Source organism: Biomphalaria glabrata, chromosome 10 (genome assembly GCF_947242115.1).
Source record: "Biomphalaria glabrata chromosome 10, xgBioGlab47.1, whole genome shotgun sequence".
Classification (NCBI taxonomy): domain Eukaryota; kingdom Metazoa; phylum Mollusca; class Gastropoda; family Planorbidae; genus Biomphalaria; species Biomphalaria glabrata.
Genome location: NC_074720.1, coordinates 37,657,764 through 37,667,719, shown reverse-complemented (window position 1 = coordinate 37,667,719; position 9,956 = coordinate 37,657,764). Strand labels below are relative to the sequence as shown.

At 38.9% G+C, this 9,956-nt stretch overlaps 1 protein-coding gene across 1 annotated transcript; it reads right to left on the bottom strand.

Annotated features, from left to right (window-relative positions):
* Positions 1-2,327: 2,327 nt before the first annotated feature.
* LOC106060924 (uncharacterized) lies at positions 2,328-9,429 on the bottom strand. Its single transcript, XM_056043720.1, has 4 exons — positions 8,639-9,429; positions 5,101-5,491; positions 3,096-3,231; positions 2,328-2,903 (listed from the first exon to the last, which is right to left on the bottom strand). The coding sequence occupies exons 1-4, from the start codon at positions 9,027-9,029 to the stop codon at positions 2,718-2,720; spliced, it is 1,104 nt and encodes a 367-aa protein (XP_055899695.1). The 5' UTR covers positions 9,030-9,429; the 3' UTR covers positions 2,328-2,717.
* Positions 9,430-9,956: the final 527 nt, after the last annotated feature.

Sequence of the window (9,956 nt, the reverse complement as noted above, 5' to 3'; positions counted from 1 at the left end):
CATCATCTGCCCTATAGATCACAAGATCTGAAAGGGGTACTTTACTTTTTATAGTCTCTATTACTCTCTATACCGTCCAAACATTCGCAAGAACATCACTATTTGTGGTGCGGTCATGCAACCAGTAAACAATTCAGATGTAAACAGATGAAATGGATGTAACCAGACTAAAATGTGTCACCATAGTTACCAATTTTGTGAACTTAGTGACCATCGGAACGAAGCCTTACTTAACAATAACGCCTCTTGTCCTTTACGTGACTAGTGCGGCGCGTGGGAGTGACGAAACTTAATACTGAGGCGATAGCAGACAATTGGGTCTTTTGATTCTCTATGCATGTCTATATAGTTCACGGATTTTAAAAAAAAAAAATAATAATAATCTTACAAGGCACGGTGCCAGGTAAAAGAAGAAGAAAAAAGTAAACATGAAAAAAATAAAATTGGGTGAATGACGTTGAGGGGCACGTCGACTTGCCCTTCGTAGACTCACTTATAATAGCAGAGGATCTAGGCGTGAAGTTGTCAAAGATTCAGCATTAGTGTCTCATCTGCTCCACCCCCAACACCCCCTCCCAAAAAAAAAAAGAATAAGATGTAAAATGGATAGCTTAATTTCATTTAGTCAATATTGTTGCAGACACCCTCTCTGAAAAAAAAAAAAGGTTTTTGGGGATGTAAACAGACAGCTGATGTCTCAAACTGTCCAAAAACTAGGACATATTTGTTCAGGAGAAGACAACATGTGCTCACAGCCTGCGTTTTTGTAAACAGTAGACAGTGATACAACAACGACCAAATTATTTTAACTTTCTGTCCTTGTGCAGCGCGCAGTGTTTGTACGCCACCTAGCGGGGAGAGGGCAGAACATGACCTACTTACATTGCCAACTTTTGTAAACACGTTATTTTTCAAGAGTTGCTTCCTCCTAGTCCTCGTTCTCTCCCCTTACCCTAAATTCTATTTTTAGTTTCTTGTTAATGCACGCATGCATGCACTGTGTGCTTAGTGTGTTGCGCTTGTGACCTTTTTTTTTTTTTCCCTTCTTGTTTGTGTCTAGGTAAATGTTTCGTGATCAAGAAAACAATGAAACGGTGCAGACGATCTTTGCTAGAGTTGGAGTAGTTGCCCTTTGGTAATGTATATACAGGCCACAGAATGGCTAGAGGAGACAAATATTTGAACCATTTCGGAAATACTAGCTGAAAACACAACACTAAAGTTGGCAGGAATTCCTTTTTTTTTTTTTTTTTAATGTGCAGTCTACTAAACTAGATCTGGACACTGTCAACACAGCCTATTTTTCACAAGTTCTAGATGTGCACCAGTTGACGATGACCTGCTAACCACTGTAAAAAAAAAAAACGTCAACTCAAAATCTATGACCACATCACAGAGTCCTCAGGGCTCGCGTTGACCATTCTTCAGAGAACAGGAAGAAGTAGCAGAGGAAGACAGAGAAAGCGATGGGAAGACATCAAAGAATGGACAGGCCTGTCAGGGAATGGAATTCTATCCAAGGCAAAGAACAGAGAGGAATGGAGAAAGAAGGTTGACAGATCTTGTGTGGTGCCCCAACGGTCCAACAGACTAAGGGATAGCTGAAGGTGATAGATGTGCACCAGATGTAGATACCGTACGAAGATAGGTACCCGGGAGCCCGGTTTCTAGACTGATGATGCACACCCCTCCTTTTTTTTCCCCCTGAAAGTTGGTTGCTAAATAACATTAGTAAGAATTTAAAACAAGGGTTCCTGTGCCCTGTAGCTTGTGGGCCCGGGCAACGTATCCATTCTCGCCATGGTTGCTACGCGACAAGATGTAAACTGTAGTTTGGTTTGTTCATTTATTTTATTGTGATTTTGTTTAAAGCCCTGTCTGACATCTGTCATATAAAAAAGACTTTTAATTATGACAGTAGCTTAATACAATAGCCCCAGCTAAGTTATTTAGTTGCAGGGTCGGATTTACACTTCATAAGGCCCTAAGCTATTTGACATATTGGGCCCTATTTTTTAAGTCCAGATATCATGTGTCAGTTTCAAATATGATTCTCGGATATATAGAAGGTGCTTAGCTTCAGTGAACAACACCCTACCAGGAAAAAGAGGAAGTAGGCAAAGAATCAAAGAGTGGACATGCCTATCACGGGAAGAGATTCTACTTAAGGCAAAAGAGAGAGAGTGATGTCGGAAGACCGTCGACAGATTATGTGTGGTGCCCCAACGGTTCATCAGAATAACATCTAGTCGTGTCCTTTGCTGCTACTGTAAACATCTTTATAAAAAATGTAGAACATGAAACACAAACTACAACTATTTCCTGTCTGTGAGTAATAACACTACATTTTATTACAATATATATTACAAACGAAACTGTATGTTTATAACTGTATAATGCTAGCCGTGCCAAATGACATGTTACACAAAATAGTTGAATGAATTAAACAAGAGATACATTGTGGTGTCATACTAAACAATAGCTACCAATATGTTGTCCGCTAAGTTCTTACTTGGTTTGAAAACTGCATAAAAACAGACTTTCTTAGGTTAGCAACAGATTTTCTCGTGTTTAAAAACATAGTTTCAGGTCGTTAAAAACATAGTTAATAGTGGTTCAAACATAGTTTCTCGTGGTTAAAAACATAGTTTCTCGTGGTTAAAAACATAGTTTCTCGTGGTTAAAAACAGCAATTTTACTGTAAGAAGTGTTGATTGCTAAACTTTATTATAAAAGTACATGGTGAAGAACTTAAACGAGCTCTGGACTTCTGGATCTTGCATGTTTATTCCTGGAATCCGGATTGCCTCTGCTAAACCCAGTGGGTTAACCGTGTTAGAACAATCGTTGAACCACCAGCCCGCCCCAGCAAGCGAGGCGCAGTTCTTCGTCGTAAAGTTATCCTAGAAAGACGAAAAATGAATCAATGGGGAAAAAAGTAAACAAATAGTAGTCAACAATTTAAAACGTTGTCTTAGATTATATATATATATATTTAAAAAAAAAAAGATTGTTCCATATCTAAACTTTCTCATTGCTTATTGCTCTGATGTAGTCAAACTAAAGAGTCTGAATAAAGGATGATCAAATCCTACCTGATCCATGTCGTAGGTGGAGAAGGCGGCACCCTGGCTGAGGCTCAGTAGGTCATTAAGGGTGTACGTCGTGTTGATAGTACCTGGAACGTAAGAGTTTGTGATCAGTAAACCTTTGGCAGACGTGAATCTGTAGCTGTGGATTAAGGGAGAAGAAAGAGAACAGTGGTTGTGGTTGTACTTTAAAAATGTGGGCTTTGTTTTTTAAAAGGTTTCACTTAGAGGTTTGTTCGGCAGACATTGAGCTCACATCTTACAGAAGTGCAGAACAAAAAAACAACAACTGATGTTGTCACCCAGGAGCATACCTAGCAGGACAGTGCTGATTTAGAATCTGAAGATTGAAAATAAACTTATTTACATCGCAGGCACCATCCACCCTCACGGGATCAATAACCAACACAGTTTTCTGAATAGGTATAAAGTAAGTAAAGTTCAACTTACAGACCTTGCCATCTAATACAAAATCTTAATTTTCACTTATTATCCTTATCCCTACCCAGACTGGGCCCCGCGCAATCCGTTTCGCATAGGGCCCCGCAATCTGTAGGACCGGCCCTGTAATAGGGCAGATGATTTTAAGGTCATCTGTTTCTTCTTTAGTATGAGATGTGGACAAACATCCCTCCCACACTTTTGTTTTCCTATTTATTGCAGTCAGACCCCGCACCACTTCCCACCGGTTCCCCGCGCTTTTACACCAGCGCAGCTCATTTCTGTCTCGACAGATAACAACAACGGACAGATAAAGATAAGTTTATTATAAACCTATTAGTTTTAATTGTTCGTCTTTTTTTGTTTGTTTGTAGCTTATGAAGGCCTCGTGGCCCAAACCTCCGTTGTTTTTTACTTGGTCCAGAAGGATTTCCAATATGTATGTTGATTGTATTTTCTATACATATTATACATTTTATAATTCAGATTTAGGCCTAATATTCAATTAAAATGTAGACTTAATTAGCACTTGAAACTTATGGACTGACTGGACTAGTTTTTCTATAAGAAACAAGTCTTCTATTTATAGTTTTCCCAAGCCCTAAGTTCCAGTAGTGGCACGATTTTTGTTCCCTTTTTCATTATTTCCCCATTTATTATATACTCTTTGAAGAAACTCGAAGCTACTAGAAGCCAATGTGTGACAAAATATCTTAGCTACACACGTCTATGGAAACATCGACTCGTGCACCACGTGACAGTTGCATGTCTCCTGCATTATTAAAAATATATAGATTTAAACCGAAACCAACACTGCGAACAGGGCCGGTGTTACAAAGTGGGGCCCAATTTAATAGAAGCTTGCTAGGTCCCCTCTTCTAATTTTTGTTTATTTAAATAACAACTATTAGGTCTACTATTAATTAGATCATTATACCAACATTTGTTATACAACATGCATAGGAAGCAAGTCAAACGCAATAAGTGCATGTGGGCTAATTAAAGTTACGTTAATCGTACGATAGGCCCACACTAAATATGTTAAGCCTTTAAGCCACGCCAATCATACGATAGGCTTAGACTAAATATGTTAAACTTTTAAGTCCTACATCTTTAAAAGCTAGTGACAAGAGCCATGACTGATAGTGTTAATTGCCAGGCGCGTGGCCCAATAGGAGCAATCGGTCAAATCGGCCTAAGGCCGGACCTGACTGCAAACATAGAGCAGGCTACTCTTTTTAATTATTTTCAAATCGCCCACACTTCAAGACTCTTTTCTTTTCCAAGATCTATATTGTAGATATATAGAATGGTCTCTTGATTCGTCATCCTCATCATCATCAAACTCCATTTGAATGAGGGCTTGAGAGGCAAAAGCCCTGGACAGAAACCCTGCTGTCTTGCGTAGTGCATACACGTCGCCATACAGGTCGAGAATTTTTGGTTTCCTAGACCTGTCGAGGCGGAGATCAGCAAGTCTGGGGCAGTCTTTTCCATGATCTATCGTGTAGGTAAATAGAATGGTCTGTGGATTCGTAAGATACTCTATTTCAAACAAAAGTTTAATTACCCGCTACTCGTGTTCTGCATGCTGAAGTTAGTGCTCTCACGGGACCACGTCCAAGCCACGCCGTTGCTCTGGAAGTCCACCTGAACACGCACCGTGGTCAGCCCTTGGTAATTGTTCAAAGCCCAAACCGGTTTCAAGCCGACAAAAAAGTCATTGGAGTTGTTGCGGAAGCCGCCCTCGTAAGCCGCCCAGGACCGGTTGTGAGCGCTGGCGGTGCTGTTGGAGAAGACAATGGAGGTGAAGACGGAGCCGCTGTCGAAGAGCGAGCACTTGGTGACTCCCACAGCTTGACCATCTCCCGTGGCGTCCAGTCTGCAGGTGTGCGATGTCTTGGGGTAGCCGAAGCTCACTAGTTCGCTGCAGTTCTTGGGATAGCGCTCACAGTAGTATCCTGTCACGAATAGATAAAAGGGACATGTTACATGTATGAAGAATGAGACATAAGTTCCGGAAGCATAAACTTAATGTCGGAACGAGAGAAATTACCCTTGTGGAGCATCACCAGAGAATGCAGACCATGTCCTTCAAAGCAGCATACTATATCAAGAGACCCTAACAAGACTCTGGCCCCAAAACCTTCCTATAGAACAAAAACTAAACGGAGAACTGCCTGATCTGGACACCACTGCAAGGTTCATCTCAGATATAGGATTACTGATCTGAACTGCCTGATCTGGACACCACTGCAAGGTTCATCTCAGATATAGGATTACTGATCTGAACCCTCCGACATGAGAACGAAGAAGAAGAGGAACTTTAGCCATGTATTAACTGTGTTTCAGAAATAGAAAGAAAGCTGTGGGAAAGGTGGTCACAGATTCTATCCCCGGTGAAGATGTTACATTTCTGGATTTTAAGGACGCCCCTGGGTACACCCAACTTTAATGGGTACCTGACATTAGTAGAAGTAGAAGGCGATCGATCGTTGTGTTGGCTACATGATACCCTCGGTAAACGTCAGCTATAAAAACAGATGACCCTTTTGTTGTGGACGGTCATTGACTTGTAGCACCAAACTGCTGGTAGACAACTAAGCGCTCTAGGTGTATTATATTTTAACTTGTATAATTATAAAACCTGAAATAAGTTGAATAACTTTTTTTGCGAACATACCTAAATATAACTTTTATTACAATAGCAGCTATTACAATTTAAACAAATGAAATATGTCTATGATAGTAGACTTTAGTAATACTATAAAATGGTATTCTGGGGAAAAAAATCCAACTCACTATAAAAACACTTCTTTTCAGTCAGGCGTTCTGGAGTCGTCTCTCTAAGACCGTTGACGACAATGTCGCTTATCTTGCATCATTCACAACCAATCGCTAACCTCTTCCCACGTCACCATAGAAACACACACTCACCATAACACATTACATCATATGCCCCATCGATTGCGAGGCCTGAAAGGAGAACTGTACTTTCCACTCTTTCACGCATGCCCTGTTACACAATCATTTTTTAAACAATGGCAAAAATGTATGTCTTTAGACCCTACATCCACATGTACAGATACTAATATATACATATATAGATAGATAGATAGGTATAGAGAGAACAAACTGTAATAATAAATGGCTCTAAATCAACACCGATAACAGTAAACTCAGGTGTACCTCAAGGAACAGTCTTGGGTCCACTACTATTTTTAATTTACATAAATGATTTACCAAATTGCATTAGTTCCGGAACAAAAGTCAGATCATTTGCAGACGATTGCATAATATATAGAACAATAAAAACAACACAAGACACAGATATTTTACAAAGAGAATTAGATGAATTACAGAAATGGGAATCAAATTGGAGCATGTCTTTCCAGCCAGAAAAACGTCAGTTGTTAAGAGAACAAAAAAACTAAAACAAATTAATTCCACTTATCTTTATTCATGGCAAACCAGTAACACAGACTAAAAACGCAAATACCTAGGTGTTATAATAAATGAAAAACTGTCATGGAATCCACATATTGATGAAACTACAAAAAAAATCAAACAAAGCATTAGGATTTATTAAAAGAAATTTCTATAAATCAAATAAGAACATAAAACTAAAATGTTATTTAACCTTGGTTAGGCCAATAATAGAATATGCATCCTCCGTTTGGGACCCCTCAACTCAAGAAAACTTTAAGAAACTAGAACAGACACAAAATAGAGCAGTGCGATTCATAACAAACGAATATTCACATTTGACTAGAGTAACACCTTTAGTAAAATCACTAAATTTAGAAAGCCTTCAGGACAGAAGGCTCAAAAGTAAAGTAGCAATCATACATAAAACACTGAACCATAATCTTCAAATACAAAAACAAAATTTAATAAAATACTCTGAAAGACACAAAGATAAAGGCACATTCCTCGTCCCATATGCTAGGACAAATTTGTACAAATACTCCTTCTTCCCTAGTGCTATTAGAGCATGGAATGGGTTGCCTGAGCTAGCCAGGAAAACCAGTGACTTGGCAGAATTTAAGTCATTGGTTAATATGCATGACTAAATGCATGACGCGTAGGATGCAGTCATCTTCTTTTTTGAAGTAACGTCTGTATTATATAAGATAAGATAAGATAGATATAGATATAGATATATATATAGTATTATTTTCTCTCACTTTCCATTCTCGGATGAAGTTGAAATTTTGCATAATTATTCATAGTCGATGACAATACACGAATTAACCAATTAGCCAAAAATTAACCAATTAGTTAATAAATTAGTACTAATTAATTAATTTTATTGTATATATTTAGATAAATAGAATTAATTAGAGGTTCTTTCCCTTAGATAAGCTTTGTTTTTTTTTTTAAGTAATCTTTTTTTTTCTCTATTGTTTGTTCTTCGTTTCGTCTGTACATGTTATTTCTCTGACACCCAATCTCGGATCAAGCTGAAAGTTTGCACAATTACTTCTTGTACCTGACAACAAAAGAATCAATTGAAAAAAAAAATTAGTTAATTAACTATTAGTAGTTAATTATTGTGTTTGGTATCTCGAACAAGGGAAAGATATTGTACTTGACTGAAATGGTGGTATAGGCTGAATTAGTCCCCTTTAAAGGTCGCCGCTCTAAATTGAAACAAACAATACTATAACTATACAATCTTCTCTAGTCATAAGTACCTCACTAGCAGAGTGGTTAGCACGTCGGCCCGAGGAGGCGTGAGCCACGAGTTCGAATTCACCTTTTTTTTTAATGCTTTTAAAAACCCATTTTTGGTAAAAATCCACCGGGATATCCCGCTCCCCCCCCCCTCCCCCATTTTCCCAACTGACCCAGACAAGTGATAGAATCATAGCGTATTGAGAAAGCTAAAAGCATGAAACAGCGCTAAACAAAAACAATTGGTAAAAATATTATTAATCGCATAGTTTTATTGTTATTGGTCTAGATCTATTACACATTTAATTGCATGACTGATCCAAACTAATTGATACAATTACACTTCGTATAAGTTGTTTTTTTTTATGTCTTTCTTGTTATATTTTACTCTTTTACATCTTAAACATAAAACAAAAGGGCAGACGACTTACCTACCCAACAATTTACACAAGCGCAGCCAACCGTTGCATTTACCCACGTGCTGTTGTTCTGGCAGCTTCTAATATTCCTCTTGTAAATTTTATCACTGGTTATTAACTGCGCTCCCCCTAATGACGTCGTGGAAAAACAATCGTAGTACAGGAAGGAGCAGGTCTTGTTCAACGTCCACTTTGTGCCGTAGCAGGTCGGCGATTGCCCGCAAGCCATGATGCAAGAGACGACATTGCGAGTGATAAATCCACTGAGCGTTGTGCAGACAGAGCTCACACTTGGCACTGAAGTGAACGAGTTCAAAACTGTTTTGGCCCATACTCCAGTGGACACTGACAGAAACAATAACACATAGATAGTATAAGGCGAGGCGGTGTTCATCTTTGCCATCTTTTTGTGGCCTATAACATTACATCAACAGAGTTTGGAAGCATGATGAGTACCTTCAAACGAAGTTTAAACGCCTGACTTTCCAGAACTAAAGTTTCTTTGTAAGTCTACACTAGTAAGACTTTTTCTTTGCCATATTCGGTTACATCCGGGCGATGCGCCAATCACAAGCATACTCTAGTAAGACTTTTTCTTTGTCACATTCGGTTACATCCGGGCTACGCGCCAATCACATTGTTAAGGATGATTATCAATTTTCAAAGACTAAATTTTTGTGTGTGAGATTATTGACTTGATTGTATCTATTGTATGTCTTCAGTTCTCCTTAGTAGGACAATAGAGTACTTCAATGAACACTAGACACTGTATCATAGTATTACTATTCAAACTAGCTCTTTGTTTCGCAGTACATTCCCAGCACTTCAAATACCGATTTTTAAGCAGCGTTTTATATACCTTTAAAAAGAAAGCGAGACAAAGGCGGATCCGTCAGGTGGTTCAAGCATTTAATATTAGCGCCCACTTTATTTTCTGTATAGCCAACCTTTCCAAGAAACCATGTGACTTAAAAAAATGTTTAGTGCAGTTATATCGTTCGAACTTTTCACGCTAAATTTACACCCCATTAACCTCCTCTTTGATTTAAATTTAATGTTTTAAGATCGGGTTTTCCCTTTTTAATTAATATAGTACGCCGGTGTGGACAGCATGGACTTCTTATGGTTCGACAGTTACGCTGGGCAGGGCACGTATCCCGTATGGGGGACGAACGCATGCCAAAAGCAGTCTTCTTTTGGTGAGCTAAAAGGTGGTCGACGTAACAGACCTAAGATGAACTCCAATTGGTGACAAGGCAGGGAGACCTAGGTCTCCCGTAGTGCCCTGGTAAGGAACGTAACAGACCAGCTTAGGCGCCAACTGGCCTTA

Bases quoted from the DNA above. Each gene is read 5' to 3' on its own strand.
- LOC106060924 (XM_056043720.1), bottom strand. From the start codon at position 9,029: ATGGCAAAGATGAACACCGCCTCGCCTTATACTATCTATGTGTTATTG. The intron at 5,492-8,638 runs GTAAGTCGTCTG...TATTCGTGACAG, and splicing joins TTGTGTAAATTGTTGGGTAG to GATACTACTGTGAGCGCTAT. The intron at 3,232-5,100 runs GTAATTAAACTT...CTTAATCCACAG, and splicing joins ATGCAGAACACGAGTAGCGG to CTACAGATTCACGTCTGCCA.